Source organism: Abramis brama (genome assembly GCF_963993115.1).
Source record: "Abramis brama genome assembly, chromosome: 16".
Classification (NCBI taxonomy): Eukaryota; Metazoa; Chordata; class Actinopteri; order Cypriniformes; family Leuciscidae; genus Abramis; species Abramis brama.
In genome coordinates, this window is record NC_139978.1 from 34516183 (window position 1) to 34532789 (window position 16607).

The following is a 16607-nucleotide window of genomic DNA, read 5'->3' on the forward strand; positions in this document are numbered from 1 at the left end:
TAAATAAAAAAATGTTCAAACATGAAAAGAATAGGGTTAAAAAAGATATATATATACATTTAATATCAATATAAATAAATAGAAATTATGAAAATATTTTTAAAGTAAAATATTATTTCTATAATATAAAAGTATATATTATTTTCTCTGAAAAAAAAACTTGTAATATATTTAGCTTCTTCAAATGTACCTTGCATTGTTTATGTATATACTGCAAAACAATTTGGGGGAAAAAATCAGATGCATTAAAACATTTTTTTTTAATATTTTGAAATATATTTAGAGGTATCTTATATATTTTTGAGCCATTTTTATATCAATCTGTCAATCTAAATATATTTATATTGTCGGGAAAAATGTGTGTATATATATATATATATATATGTATATATATATAATATCCAGTTTTATATTTGTATATATATATATATATATATATATATATATATATATATATACAAATATAAAACTGGATTTACACACAATATTTAGATTTTGGAATATATTTTGATATTTGAAGGTTTAAGTGAAATATATTTTAAATATAAAAATTATATTTCATGAAGCCACACTGTTTACAACATATATTTGAAATTTATTATGCTTAGAATGTCGGGCCATAAAAAAGTGAAAAGATTGCAGTGCGTCTTATTTAATTATTAATAATAATGCAATAATACAAAAATTCTTAATGGTCCTAAAATAGCCTTTATTTTTCTTGCAGCAAAATATAATCTTTTAATTTTCTCTTTAAATCGTACAGTTCATTTGGACTGGCACTGAATACATCTTGACAGGTTTTGTCCATTCATGCATTATATTAAGATGAGCAGATTGTTCAGATTGATCTGCACCTGAAAGGAAATCTGAATGGAAGGAAATCATTGAAAACTCAGCAGACAAAAGCTGCGGACCAAACTGAGATATTTAGAAAATTACTCATTCTTTTTCTCGTTCCATTTAATTCAGTGCTATTATAGATTTAGTTCATTGTTTTGCATGCGTTTGATGGTTTGAGTCACTGTATTATTTGCTGGACGGCCGACGGTTCTCAGCTTTTGAAAAAGACGTACTATTAAACGTATTAAAAATGTACTTTTAGTACAATACAAATATACTATAATGCATTTTTAATGCATTTCACAGTACGTCTTTTTCACCTGGATTTTCATCAGCTCTTACGGTCCGTTTTAGATTTACTGAACGTTCTGTTCTTAAAAAGTCATTAATCGCTTCAATTAAAAGATTTACCTCTAAATAAATGAATAGTGCTTTTTTAAAAATGGGCTTATAATCTTCAATAACATGAGACTCCAAGTCAATATCATTGGTCAAAAATAGAGCATAACATCGAGAGATGAATCACTACATTAAAAACACTGATTTATTTCTATTATCAGACACTTCCGGTAGTGGAATGAATGAATCATAGGTGACAAACACGAGTATTTACACAATGACAGATGATGTATAAAGAAAGCTCGTTCAGAGTTAACTAAACTAAACACCCCTCGGCCACCAGCCTGTTTTTAGCACCCGGCCGGTAAACTTCCTCAGGTGTGTGTGTGTGTGTGTGTGTGTTGGTACAGCTGCGGCAGAGCCAGCTGGAGCTGCAGGAGGTGCGCGTGTCCCACAGGAATCTGAGCGCTCGTGTGGAGGAGCTGACGGAGGAACACAGTCTCCAGGGCTTCAGTCCAAACCCACACAGTCTTCTGTGTGAGATCGAGCAGAGCATGGAGCAGGAGGAGCTGGAGCAGGAGAGAGAGCAGGTATATCACAACACACACAGCGGACAGCCACGCTTTACTTATGTGCAACAGGTGTAAAGACGTACTGTAAAATGTATTAAAAATGCATTATAGTATATTTGTATTGTACTAAAAACACACTCAAGTACATTTTTAATACATTTAATAGTACGTCTTTTCACCTGACTGTAGTTTCACTCAGTGGCGTAGGTTTGATTTTGAAATTGGTGGGGACGGGGACATCAGTATATAAATATATTTTAAGTTTTGATCGAAATTATTGCTAAGGATATATCAGTGTCACTGGATATTGGTAGGGACACGTCCCTAGCGTCCCTACTAAATTCTACGCCCCTGGTTTCACTCACAGTGCATTAGAGATTGTAATCTGATTGGCTTGCTGCTACGCAATATTTTGGGTAATTCTTCAAAACAAGTGCCATAATTTGTGCCCTTCGACCATATATATATATCCATTTACATCCTCGGCAAACAAATGGCCCTAGCCAAAAAAAATAAAACAATTTTTTTTTTATATTTAGCTTTTAATGGTGCACATTATAGTGCACATTACACATTAAATATACTATTTTAACCACAAATCACTGGTCGGGAAATTAGGAAATTACAGGAAATGACATCATGTACAATTTATGTAGCTGATGTGTAGTTATCTTCTAGTCATTGATTAGCATATTCTGTCATGATAATCTATAAATCGTGTTCAGGGGGCGGGGTTTATGTAAATTTAAGGGTTGGTGATGTCACTAACCCGGGAGGAATGTCGTGTAGTCTCTACCAGCCGTTTGTTGTAGTCCTTAAAAAAACGATTTCTTTAAAAGCAAATATCTCCCTTTGCTTTGAACTTTGAGCTTCGTAACTTTGCAGCAGCAACATTCCACACTAACTAAAGTTAAAAAAGTGAAATCATAATCAACCACCTCTTTAAAAAGTGCAATCACAAACGCTCTTTCCATCCCTTTAGCTCCGGCTGCAGCTGTGGGAGGCTTACTGTCAGGTGCGGTCCATATGCTCACAGCTGAGAGGAAGTGACATCACAGACTCCGCCTTATCCACAGACTCCTCCATGGATGAGTCTTCGGAGACGTTGTCGGCTAAAGACGTCCCCGTGGGTAGTTTGCCCGCTAATCTTCTGGAGCTGCGCAGACTCACACAAAACCTGCTTGACGGCAATGAATCTACGGTAACAATCATCACATCCAAATCTGAACGTTTTATGTAGTCAAATTCACATTATTCAACGTGTTTTGCATGTGTTTAGGGTTCACGGCGCAGTGATGAGGAGGTTCTAGAAGAGCAGGTTCGTAAGTTGAGCGAGGAGCTGCGAGAACTCAGAGAACTTTTCGAACAGGAGCAGGAAAAAACACACAACAGCCAGGAGGAGGCGCTACAGCTCCATAATCAGGTACACACACACACACTTACACTGTGTTTAACTCCACTTTTAGACATACACTCTCTAAGCACTTCCCTTCGGAGGAATCCCTGCTGCCATTTTGAATTGTGTTCAACTTCATCAAATGGACGAGGGAAGTTTATTTGGACAGACCCTCGCCTCAACCCCTCGATTTAGACCAATATGTACACTTCAGGCAGATCCATAGACCACAATGCAACACAATTGTGATGTCATAACAGCAGTACTCACATTTAATTTACCCACAAGTGATCAAGGGCTTTCCATTTACAACCCTTGCAACGGTTCTGCCAGTACAGTAGTGGTATTTCACTACGAAATACTATAATGTTTAAATTAAATATATATTAATCCTTATTAAATCTAAAGAAGTTATTCATTCAAAAGCATATTTTCTTTTCTTTTTTTGTTTGTTATTTAATTAATGACAAGACAGCAGCATGTATATTAAGCCACTGTCACTTTTAAGACCAAATGTGCAGATCTGACCGAAAATTTTTACTTTTTTTATTATTTTTTTATCGGAATGGTACAAAACTTGGTAAAGGTTTTGACACTTGCTGTGTGAACACAGAAAAAAAATTAATGGACATGATTCGAACAGGTAAAATGGTCCTGAAAAAAATAGTCACACTTGTGCTCTTCGCGGTCAAAAATGACCGCATAGGAAATGAATGGGAGACGAATTTCACCTAGTGAAAACTTTTGGCACTGCCGCCAAATCAAATCTTACTGAAAGCAAATTGTTTGAGATATCAGGCTCAAATTTTGAACAAAACATGTTTAGATTTATGTTTTTGATTTTCTCACAGTTTTAGAGTAAAATATGTTTTTGAAAATATGTATTTCATATAAAAATTTATACATTTTTCATAACAATAAACGTAAAATTCTGTAACTTTTTTTACGTAAAATTTTTAAAACTTATTAGCAATAATCTGCCAAGTGTCATCTTTGAAAAGAGATCAAACTTAAGTCTGTGCTCTAAAGCATTCAAGATTTACCACAGTTTAAGTTGGAAATTTTATTTTCAGGTCTATGCTCAAAAAGTGAATAAATGGATTATAAATACAGCGAAAATATAATTTAGTACCATAAAATCCCCTAAAAATACAAATTATTAAATAAAAAACATTATCGAACTAAAATATAGTACATTCATTTCATTGAAATAAAAAAAAAATCTGTCATTTTTGACCTACACGCAAAGATGATCAGAGGGTTAAGACTTTTTATTTGAACTCAGTTAAGGCCAAAACAGGCATTTCCACATAATTTTGTGTGCATTCGTCCATTTAAGTGCAATAAGAACAAAAGAACTCTGTTCAGCGGTTGCGCTGTCGGACATTCGGACATTATTTGGTGTGGGGCCGGGCCTGACTTAAACGCAGCCTTATATAAATACCTGAGCTCATCAGTTCATCTGGTTCTTCTTTGGATCCTGCAGGTGGCGCTGCTCTCGGTGGAAGTTTCTTCTTCAAGAGAAGAGAACGATAGGTTGAGAGCGATGGCAGAAGTCCACGAACCCAACGAGCAGTTACAGAGCGCTATACGAGACAGAGATGAAGCCATTGCCAAGTAAATACGACTGACACACATGTACATGTTTAGAGACTGCAAATCAGTGGTTTTTGCTAAATATTAAACTTCAGCCTGTAAGGAAGGACACTTTAGCATACTTTTGAAAAGAGTAGGCTACTTTTTACAAAGATTATACTTTAAAGATTAAACATAAGTGTGAACTGAATGTTTTTGACACTTGATTGCATGTTAATTGCAAATTAATTATAGTATAATTTTTTTATATTAAATGCAATTAGCTGCTTTTTTTTTAACCACTTAAAGGAGCTGTATGTAAGAAATGTATTTCAATTAATCATATAATGGCCCTGATATGTCACTAGACATTAAGAAATCATGTTCATTTCAAATACTTATATCACTGACAACAGTAGTCCGGCTAGGATATTGTCATTTAAAAAGTGAAGTTGCAGCCCTCAACTGATGTTGATGTTGTCATCTTGTGTTTTGGCCTGATGCCCCACCCTCCACCTATCTACCAATCACGAAGTCAGTAGTGTTTCTGCATCCGGGTTGCCAGCTCTGCTCTAGTTGAAAGCTCCTTGTAGCAGCCTACGTTCCTGCTGGATCCTGCAGCCTATCTGGCAACCTCGAGTCAGGGGGGAGGGGGAGGGGATACACCGCTCTACAGTAATTTGAAAGTGATTGCAGTACCAGTTTTGGCCACAATCTTACATACGGCTCCTTTAAGTAAGAGTTAAAGTGTACCGCCGAATGTATTTATGTTAAACTAAAATGTATTTTAATGGCATTTCTATTGAAACTTGTATGTCATGCATTTAAACACAGTAGTCAACATATGAAGTGGATCAAAACCTTTCATCAGTTATACATGAATTTTGAACAACACCCGTTCTTGTCTTAGGACAACTTTGATGTACTTTTATGATCCACTTCAAATGTTGACTACTGTATATTTGTAAATACACATTCGCAATGATGAAGTTGCAGTTAAGTACATTTAGAATATAAAGTAACTTTAAATGTAAAATCAAATATTTTAAATGTTAGAATGTTTAATCTTTAGTATGTTCGTCAACACATCAAAATGATTGTACTTTAAAACACTTTTTTTAAAAACTTTTAATTTGACATTGTTCCAAATTGCACTTTTTAAAAGTGTTAAGTACACTTTTAAAAAGTGCAATGTGTTAAGAATCAAAGTCATTAAAAGTGCTCTAAGCAAACATAAGTGGCCTTTTATTTCATTAATATTGTATTGTCTGCAAGTAAAGTTTTTTTTAAATATGTACTTTTAAGATTTGAAGTACACTACAAGTGCACATTCAATTCAATGCAATTCTTTTTCACGATTTTGTCCGACAGCTGTGATTAATTCCTGAAATCAAGTGACCATCAGTTGGCCACTGCATAAAGCAATGAACCAAAAACTGTTCAGACCACCATGTTTTGTCAGCCTGTGCCCGTGACACCGTTCTGCCAGTCACAACATTATCCTGAGATGCAGTTCAGTGACTCTTTTGTTGCTTCTCTTCCCTGTTACAGGAAGAAAGCGGTGGAGATGGAGCTGGCGAAGTGTAAGATAGACATCATGTCTTTGAACAGTCAGCTGTTGGATGCGATACAGCAGAAACTCAACCTGTCTCAGCAGTTAGAAGCCTGGCAGGTTAGTCTCACTCACTCCAATCAATCGCAGTACAGAAAGTTATTAAACACAAAATATTACAAACAAATGCAAAGGTCAAACCTGTGGGGAACACATGAACTATTCATCCCATGAAGCAATACGAATGATGTAACTGAATGTGAGACAAAGACCGCACAACTCTTCCGGGTCACGGTCCCCATCCGGGTCACGGCACCAATGTAACTGTGGTCTTTAACGTGCTTGTTATCAGGGAGGGGTTACATTGGTGCCGTGGGGTTACAATTAGTTTCGCGTAGCCAGAGCTTCAGGCTACGTCTACATTAATCCGGATACATTTGAAAACGACGTTTTCGTTTATAAACGTTCTCCGTCCACACTAGCGTTTTCAGGCGTTTTCGGACGTTTCAGTGTGGATGAGAAACTTTTGAAAAATTCACCTTTACTGTGCATGTGTAAAACCCTACAAAAGATCACTGATATGATTCAGATGGAAAAATAAATAATGAAGTTATCGCACAATTCTTCTGACAGGATAATTTTATTTAGTAAAATATCTCAGCATTCACTGATGCACTGATGGTCCAGGTCGCACACAGGACCATATGTTTGGTCTAGAACGCTAAAACTGCTCTCATGTATCGCCGCAGGACAGCAAATGTGAGTAAATTCTGTCATCTTTGCAGGACTGTGATATGAAGAGTGTGCAGTGTAGAATATTTTTAGCAGCAGTGTGAAAGTGAATAGCACATAACAGGCACAATACTGGTATGAACATGAATATCTATTGGTACAATATGCGTCACATGACTAACTTTACATCATCGTTTTTAAATACCACCGGTTTCACAGTCCACACTACAATGTGAAAACGGCGTTTTCAGATGTGTCCACTTTGAAGTGTGTTTTCAAAAAGCTTCGTTTTCATTAATAAAAACGCCGTCTCAGTGTGGACGGAAGGCCAAAACGGAGAGAAAAATATAAGTTTTCAAACGAAAACGTATTAGTGTGAACATGGCCTGATGGCAGAAGGTCTGGCTTTCATTGGCCAAGCACCGCCCACAGGCCAACTGACTGACATGTAAAGCAACCAATCACAGTTCGTTTTATTCTGCAGCATGTTTAGGGGTGTGAAAACGTCACGTTGATGTCCCTACAATAACAGAAAGGCATGCAAAACTCTTAGACGTACTTCACATACTTTTGAAATCCAGCATTTAGTTGATCCTGATGAGCGCTCATCGTCACAGATTTAAACATGACGGTTTGCTTTTTCCATGAGGGGGTTTGGCGTCACAACGGCTTTGTTTCCAGGCGGACCTTTTAAGAACACGACACACACGTCTCCCGGAAATCCTGTAGAATTCAACCGGTCAGATGCCGACAGTTTTGTGTGCCATATGCCATATTAGACATTCAGGTTACAATTAGCCATGCAACAACTCCAACCTGCGAATACTCACCACTGTCGTGATGGTAACCCTCGTTCTGTGGAAAGACTGGCGAGATTCTCATGCTACATTCATTAACACAGTAAATGAGCTTTTTGTGATGCTAAACTGTAATGAATGGCAGCGGCCAGCCTCTTTCTCTCTGTCTGTTTCTCTCTCCTTTGGCCCTTTATCCTTAAAGTCAACATGAAGTCAACATTGACCTTATTTACTTTATGACACATTCCTGATCTTATTGAACACAATTCATTAATGCATACTATCTTAACAAAATTAAAATGTTTTTGTAATATATAAAAAAATCTAAATGTACTAAAACAGTTTCTCTATTTTTTTTTATTTTTTTTGGGGGGGTCGTCACCTAGACTGTACAGTCAATGTTAATCAGAAGTCAAATATGTATTTAGTCATTGTTTCAGGCTATTACTGTACATGATTGTTGGTTGGTTGTATTTAAATGTATTGTTATATCAGCTTCACGGGCAGAGACAGACTCGACATTCAACAAAAATGCAAACATTTTATAAAATTCACCTTTCATAATTCAAGGACTAAACAGATTTGTATGAACAGCTCTATTAAAGTATTTGGTAACACTTTACAATAAGATTTATTAGTTAACTACATTAGTTAACAATGAATACTTCTACAGCATTTATTCATCTTAGTTAATGTCAACATTTACTAATACATTATTAAAATCAAAAGTTGAATTTGTTAACATTAGTTAATGCACTGTGATCTAACATGAACAAACGATGAACAATTCTATTTTTACTAACATTAACAAAGATTAATAATGCTCTAATATATATATATATATATATATATATATATATATATATATATATATATATTGCTGACTGTTAGTTGATGTTTGCTAACGCATTAACTAAAGTTAACAAATGAAGCCTTATTATAAAGTGTTGCCGATGCACTTGTGATAAACATGGTAAAAGGGTTTTCTAGGTCCATCTCACAAAATAAGTTCGTCTTGGTGAAAATAATTGTTTCATGACTTTAAAAATGCACTATTGTACATGACAACATTTGGAAAATATAATCAGTAGTTAATGGTAATTTAATGCCAGATAACAAGCAATATAAGATACAAATAGATTTGAAAAAGACATTACTATTGGGATCCATGTAAATGCACTGGAGGATGAAATCAGTTTCCAGTCGTAGATTAAAAAGGAACTATGCTCCATTACAGATGTAAAATGTGTTGTGAGTGCAGTTTCATGTTGACTTTAACTCTCAGTATGTGTGTTTGAGTGTATGAAAGTGTGGTCATCTGTCCTTCTCCTCGTATTAAAGCAAAGATCAGCGGTTCTGTCGCTCTGCCTCGCCTGTATCCCGTGAATGTGTGTGTGTGTGTGTGTTTAACTCTTAGCTTCCCCCTCTCTCTCTCTCCCTCTCTCTCTCTCTCTCTCTCTCTCCGCCTGCAGTTTGCCTCCTCAGGGCTGTTCACTGTGTGGCTCTTGTGGTTTCTGATCTAGTGGCCTTTCTCAGCTTCCATACAGACCCCTTCTCCCCTATGGTAACTCCCTCCTGCCTTAGAGGTGAGCTCGGGTTCGCCGTCTTCCCCGTATCCATGTTCATCCCGGGTCATGAGGTCACGAGGTCGCCGTTCATGTCATTGTGATGTTGTTCTTTGGGGCATTTTCACACTAGAGCAAACATGACAAGTGAATGCTTATGTGAAAAGAGACCTGTGGTATCGAGAAGGAAACCTTTATTTTTGTTTTCAATTTCCATTTCAGTTTTAGTCATTTTGTTATGTGCTTTTGTCATTTTATTTTATTAATTTAACTGTCAACATCAGTTAATAAAATACAATTTATTAACAGATACAATATTGAAATTAACATTAAGTTTAATAAACGCTTTTGAAGTGATTAATTCATGTTATGTTAATGTAATTAACTAATGTTAATAAATTTAACCTTATTGTAAAGTGTTAATTTTTGTTTTATATATTTCTGATTAGCTATTACATTTATTTTTAATAATTTTAAAATTATTGTTTTAATTTATTTTTTATTCCAGCTTTAGTTTTAGTAACGTTAGTACTTTTTTGGTAACACATTACAATAAGGTTTCATTGGTTAACATTAGTTCACCTACATTAATTAACATGAACTAACAATGAAAAATACTACATAATCTTCGTTAATCTCAACATTTACTTAAAATCAAAAGCTGCATCGGTTAATATTATTTAATACACTGTGAACTGACATGAACAAAGGTTAATAAATGCTGTATGTAGTCCACTGTTAGTTCATTTTAGTTAATATAACGTTAATGTTAGTTAATATAACGTTAACAAATAAGACCTTATTATAAAGCATTACCTTTATTTTAGTTAGTTGCCAAAACGTTTTCATCTAATATCCATGTTTTTCATTTTATATTTTACTTAATCTAATAATATCTATATTTCATTATGTCGGTTACTGAACATGTTTTAACTATTTCCCTGCCAGCATTTTTGAAAATGTTTCTTGCCCCCAGAATATATTTTTTTATGAATATCTGAACATGCAATATATCAAAAGAATATATGAAGACTTCAGATGCAAAAGCCTCTAAGTGCCATCTGAAATTTTCTTCTAAAATGAGCATTTTTATCAAGCTCGTTTCAAGCTAATTTCACTTTAATGACAATTAATAGGTCATTTTCATTGCCATTAAAGTGAAATTACTGAACATAAACATACAAACTTGATAAAAATGATCATAGAAGGAAATTTCAGATGGCACTTAGAGGCTTTTGCATCTGAACTCTTCATATATGCTTTTAAACAAAACAAAACTTCATGCATTATTATTTTTATCAACACATGAATGTGGGTAAGTTTAATAAAAAAGCAACATTTTGAGATGAGATTCAGAACGATGATCAAAACACAGATGGAGTAGATCGAGTCCATCAACACACTCAAAGCTTCACAGTCCTGTCGCTCGACATTTCATTCAGTAACATTAGGCAGTTTTGATTTATCTGCTGTTTAATGTTGATGATCGCGTATTTCTGCTTACGTGTGTTATGTTTCTGCTGCTTCTTCACCTGTGTTTTGATCAGGAGATTCTGTACTCTTTCAATAGATGTGTAATAGGATAGGGGATCCTATAACAGTGAAAACGCAGAAAGCCGGAAAATTCTGCCAATGGCGGGGAAAGAGTTAATAGTTTTAATTTTGCTCCCGGGAACAGAATGTGAAAACAGCCTTCATGTCCGCCGCTCACACAGGACTCATGTCCATCCATCCATCCTCACTCACCTCAAACTGTCTGCTGTGGCCTCTGTTCTGTCTTAAAGTCAAGTGCTGATGTCTCTCTCTCTCTCAGGATGATATGCACAGAGTTATCGATCAACAACTGATGGATAAACACCAGGAGGAGTGGAAGGATCCTCCATTCTCCTTCAGCGGGTCGCGAGGAGGAGCCTCTTCCAGAAGAGGACATCGCCTCTCGGACAGAGACAAGCGCCTCTTTTCATTCTTCAAGAAGAACTGAGATTCTCTGAAGACATGGAGGAAGAGAGTGAGAACGAGAGAAGGGTACAACAAACGAAAGATAGAAAGTCTAAATCACTAGATCAGTGCTTCTCAACTGGTGCTGCTCATTTATTGTACAAACCTATATAAAATACTAACATGCCTTGACTGATTGCATCAATGCACTCGAAAAAATATTTTGAATTTAGATTTTTATATAAATTAAGATATTTCGATTTAAGTGTGTTTGAATTGCATATACAATTCCCATGCATTTGAATTACGAACTAATCAAGAACTAATAAACTGAATGTTTTAAATGCACAACAACCACATTTATCAATAAATCCAGTTTCAATCTCATAAATTTAATTAACTGAATATTGCTATAGCCATATTTTAATCATCTTCATACTTTTTAACTGAATACATTTTTCACAATGAACAGATTTATGCCGATTCCAAGCAATTTGAATAACTGCATTAAAAAAAAAGATTATTAAAATCAAATCAAATAGTAAATAAACTGCGCTCAGTTTCATCCATGTACTGTATGACTGACAAATATGCATCGCATTAAATGCATTGCTTTGTTAAAACACTGCAATCTAAATTTGATATGCAATTCAAATACACATTGATAGTTTTAAGCTCTCAACACCCAAAAATTCACTGTAAAAACAAAGACATAGAGCTATTTTCTGGGTCACGACCCACTGGTTGAGAAGCACTGCGCTAACAGACGAGTCCTCTGACGGCTTTGAGCCATTTTGCACTTTATTTGTACCCTCAAACCTCACTCAGAAAGCTTCAGGAGCCGAACAGGAATCTCGTCGGGTGAAGCCCTGCGTCAGGGTGTGTCCAACAGGGTTCCCAGAATTCTCCAGTCCTATCAGAGGTCAGTTTCCCCTGCGAGTGCCTCGGAAAGCTTGTCCTCACCTCACTGCCAGAGACTGACGGAGGAACGTCCGCTTACCGACAAATCACGGGATTCGCTAGAGACTCAACTCAGGATGAACTAGACTTCAAACGGTTCAGGACAAATGTTTTCAGCGTCATGCTGTAGTTACAGGCCCAGGTGGAATCTGTGGACGGATCAAACATGTACGGATACTACGGTATTACTCAGAGGATGTGTAGCATGACGTGGATGGCGTATATCTGCATATATTTTCGGACACAGATTCCATGTTGGCCTGATTATAGATGATGTTTGAATGCTGCAACATTTAAGTCAAAATTAGTAACATTAATCTGCTCTTAGGTTCATTCACAGAGCCATTATACATACAGGTGAAACTCGAAAAATTTGAATATCGTGCAAAAGTTCATTTATTTCAGTAATTCAACTTAAAAGGTGAAACTAATATATAGAAAATTACATGCAAAGTGAGATATTTCAAGCCTTTATTTGTTATAATTTGGATGATTATGGCTTACAGCTTATGAAAACCCCAAATTCAAAATCTCAGAAATGTTTACAATTTTCATAAGCTATATATATATAAAAATAAACAGATGAATGTAATTAACTTGGTCTAACAACCATATGAATATTATATAAAAAAGATCATTATAAAAAGCACGCAACATGAAAATAATAATGCAACAGGAAAACATTAAAGGGGATCTATGATGCCCCTTTTTACAAGATGTAATATAAGTCTCATGTGTCCCCAAGAATGTGTCTGAAGTTTCAGCTCAAAATATCCCACAGATCATTTATTATACCATGTTGAGTGAGTATTATAGCCATTTTGTGATTCACAAAATGTATTCAGCACCTCGTGCCTCGGATACTCTGCCGAAAACTAAAACATCTGTTTGGTTTTGATTATCATCTCCAGCGCGGTCACACTTACGTCACATTGCAGTTCTGCTTCATCATGAAAGTTTATTATCTGCATGTGTTTTGAAGCCATATCAGTGTAAACTTCTGATGGTGTTCTGACACACACACACCCGAAGCACGTGCACAGAAAACTGGTCGTCAGGCGGGGCGTCCCGTGAGTATTAAACTAAGTTCTCTTTCACGTCTTACTGCGCTATAAACACAAGGTTATGTCAAAAACACACAAAGTTCACATACACACAGTCGGTTATGTATGTGAACGTAAACAGCAGGGAAAGAAATCACATGTGAATATTAGATATGATAAAATTACAAACGGAGTGGATGGATTTTTTCCACATTAGGATGGTTGTGTACACACACTGCGGACACATAATTATGTTCAAAACAATACAAAAGTGAATTTTGCATAATAGGTCCCCTTTAACATGAATGTGTTGTGGCTATTGTATCAAACGCACCTGGAGAAAAGCGTTCAGGACAGTATTGTGGCCGTTTCAGCTGCTCGATGATAAACTCCAGGCCGTCTGTGTCTCGATCTGTGTGTGAATGAACCAAAGAGCAGACGTGTTGAGCTGGAATTAAGGGAACTGAAAATACTGCGTTGGAAATATCGTTTACACACTTACAAACACGCACACACACACACACACACAGTATAAATCAGAGAGAAACGCCAAACTGAATACTCACCATTAGAAAACAGCAGTCCGAGATGCACTGAAACTGCGGCTGTGTTCAGAATGCAATATTAGAATACTGTGCTAAATACACTACATACTATTATTAAAATCAATAGTGTGACACTGTACGCAGAATCTAACAGTATTTAAAAGAGCAGTACAAAAATTAAGTACTTTAAATTCAGTTTAACTTTTGATAACCCAATCAAATGAGTCAAAATTGTTAATAGAGATTTTTATTTTCTTACTTCTGGTTTATTTGTCATGTTGTAAATGGAAGGCCGTCTGGAAGTCAAGTGCATTGCATTGTGGGATGCAGTATTGAATGCATTGAATGCTGTATATGGATACTGCACATTTTGGCAACTGCAGAAGGTCATTTGAGTATTGTTGCATAAAATCACACTGCAGGTGTAGTATGAGTAGTGTGCTAGTATGAGTAGTGTGCTAGTATGGTATTATGAACGCAGTCGGGGTCATTTTTAGTGTGTACTTCCTCCAGCCACTGGGCATGTGGAGATTCCAGCCTATGAGAATGAAGGGAGCACTTGTGTCCTGATCTGTGAGCTGTAATTGGAAGTGTCTTCTGTCTTTCAAAAGCGTTCTGTGTGTGTGTGTGTGTGTGTGTTATGTTCAGTCAGTGAAAGTTGGGCAGATTTTGAGCAAAGCTATGCAGCTGTCTTCTGATTTCTGGTTTGGAGAAACCCAAAGAGTGATTTTTTTTATACGTACAAAGACACAAATAGGTTTGGAATAAGAAAAGGAATCAATATATTTGTAAATGTATAACTTTTGAATGATAAATCAACACTTTTTTTAGAACACTCCTCATGTAAGCGTGTGTCTGTCATGCAGTCTATAAGTGTTTCTGGAGGATTGATCAGGTCCGGTTCTGTTCCGCTGTCTGATTAGAGTTGAATGTAAACCATCTCAATCCAGACTCAATACATCGTTCTGTATCCATCCAGAGCAATGTGAGATAAGCTGATAGATCCAGAGAGGTAATACAGGTGAACAATACAAGTTTCGCTGTAACAAAGTCATATGAATATTAACCATAGTGACTGTTTTCAGTATGCAAATTAGGCATTATCTTCCTAAATTTGCAACAACAAAAAAAAGCATATTATAACAGAAGTGATCAACTCAAGTGTTTAAAGGTACACTATGTAACTTTTGGCCTTCTAGCAGTTAAAAAACAAAACTGCATGCATTTTGCGGAGGAACATTGTTTTGGCTGTGCTTCGGCTCTTGTGCGGATGAATATGAGCCTTCACAGATAATGCTTTAAAGCTACAATTTATCTGTATATTCAATATTTTATTTTATTCAATAAAACACCTTACTGATCTGTTAAATAATAAAAACACCATTTTAGCATCGCTTTTACAACATTTCACATCCCTCAGTTCTCTCCATCTCTGAAAAGCCAAGCTAATGTTGATTCTTGTTTTATTACGAGCTCGGTCTCTCTCGAGTTGTGTTTCTCCAGCAGACTCTCGTCTGTTCGGCGTTTGTTTTAAACGGGTGATTCTCTGGATGTTTGAGATTTAGCGGCTCCATGTTAATCTTTCTCGCTCGCTGTGAAGACTAGCCTCAAAGCAGCCGGAGCAACTTTTCTCTATTTACGGATATGACGAGACACACACGGGCGAGCGACGCATGTACGCAATTTCCCACGAAAACCATCCCGACAGATCTAAAATATAAACACTTAAAATGGCCTTACCATAGTGAATCAGGGTAAGACAAAATCAAGTTTTGGAAAAAGGATTGAAGATGTATTGACACAATTTTGAACAAAGTTACATAGTGCACCTTTAAGCATTTTTTTTAACTAAATACATGCATATGTGCATGTAAATAAACATTCTTGTTAAAATGCTTCTCAATTACATTTAATTTACTCTGAATTTCATTGACTACATAAGCAAATACCAATTTAGAAAATTGCAGTTGGATGATGCAAACTAATGCTAATGTATATGACACAAAAAACACGGATTTTTTGTTTTGATGAATTCCTGTCGAGCTTCTCCTGACTGACGGCAGAATTAAACATGTTGTTTTATTAGCAGCATGTCAAACATAAATCTTCCAGACAGCAGCCACAGCCTGAATCGCTCCACGTTTAGAGTATTACACATCTTTTTTTCTGTTGTTCTCTCTGTGAAAACATTTCAGTGAGTCTCTTCTGTCATTCCTTTAGATTTTTTTTTCTTGCGTTTTACACACACGGTTATGTAAATGTCTCATGTTACATTGCCTTTGTACTATCTGTCCTTTTGCCATTTAAACACTGTTTTTGCAAGTCTCTCCAGTCTGTGTCGTATATCTGTGTGAGCTGCAGTTGTGAATGTTTTTCCCACAGCCATCTCCCATTTCCAGAAGAAATCTCTCTAAAATGTCACCAGTCACTCAGATTAGCAGCACTTGTTCCTTTATGTGCATGTCTTTCTATATGTATATTTCATTCATAAGACAAAAACAATCACTAAACCTTCTATAAGATTATTTTAATAGAAATATTGAGTATTAAGCAATTCTGTCCTGATCCTGTTGATCTGATTGTTATAAGCAAACCAAAAAGCTTATTTTACATAGAAAATGGGGAAAAAAACGTATTTGATAAAAGCAGGATGAGAGTAACTACGTGACTTAAGTAATGTTGTATAAAGCTACAATTAATTGTTCTCACCAGCCTTTCATTAGTGCCACATTTCTTTCCCTAAATGCACTTTC

General features: G+C 35.9%; 1 protein-coding gene and 1 long non-coding RNA gene across 5 annotated transcripts in view; one reads left to right on the plus strand and one right to left on the minus strand.

Moving 5' to 3' along the window:
* Positions 1 to 16185, plus strand: part of bicdl1 (BICD family like cargo adaptor 1) — a 43419-nt gene extending 27234 nt beyond the window's left edge. The window contains exons 5-11 of one of the 3 annotated variants that reach the window (XR_014603086.1): positions 1590 to 1769; positions 2734 to 2952; positions 3031 to 3174; positions 4634 to 4764; positions 6274 to 6394; positions 9276 to 9389; positions 11182 to 11314. Coding sequence is in view for 2 of the 3 variants with exons in the window: in XM_084087726.1 (XP_083943852.1) it covers positions 1590 to 1769; positions 2734 to 2952; positions 3031 to 3174; positions 4634 to 4764; positions 6274 to 6394; positions 11182 to 11349 (963 nt within the window). In the remaining variant the exon portion in view is untranslated. Of the gene's footprint in view, positions 1 to 1589; positions 1770 to 2733; positions 2953 to 3030; positions 3175 to 4633; positions 4765 to 6273; positions 6395 to 9275; positions 9390 to 11181 lie in introns of all 3 variants that reach the window. The other 2 variants (XM_084087726.1, XM_084087725.1) reach the window with 2 other exon arrangements.
* On the minus strand, positions 1616 to 8382 carry LOC311066497. 2 transcript variants are annotated; one of them, XR_014603087.1, is made up of 4 exons: positions 7575 to 8382; positions 4592 to 4733; positions 2761 to 2928; positions 1616 to 1748 (listed from the first exon to the last, which is right to left on the minus strand). It is a non-coding gene; the product is annotated as an uncharacterized lncRNA (long non-coding RNA). The 2 variants fall into 2 exon arrangements; XR_014603088.1 differs by having other exon boundaries at positions 2761 to 2931.
* Positions 16186 to 16607: the final 422 nt, after the last annotated feature.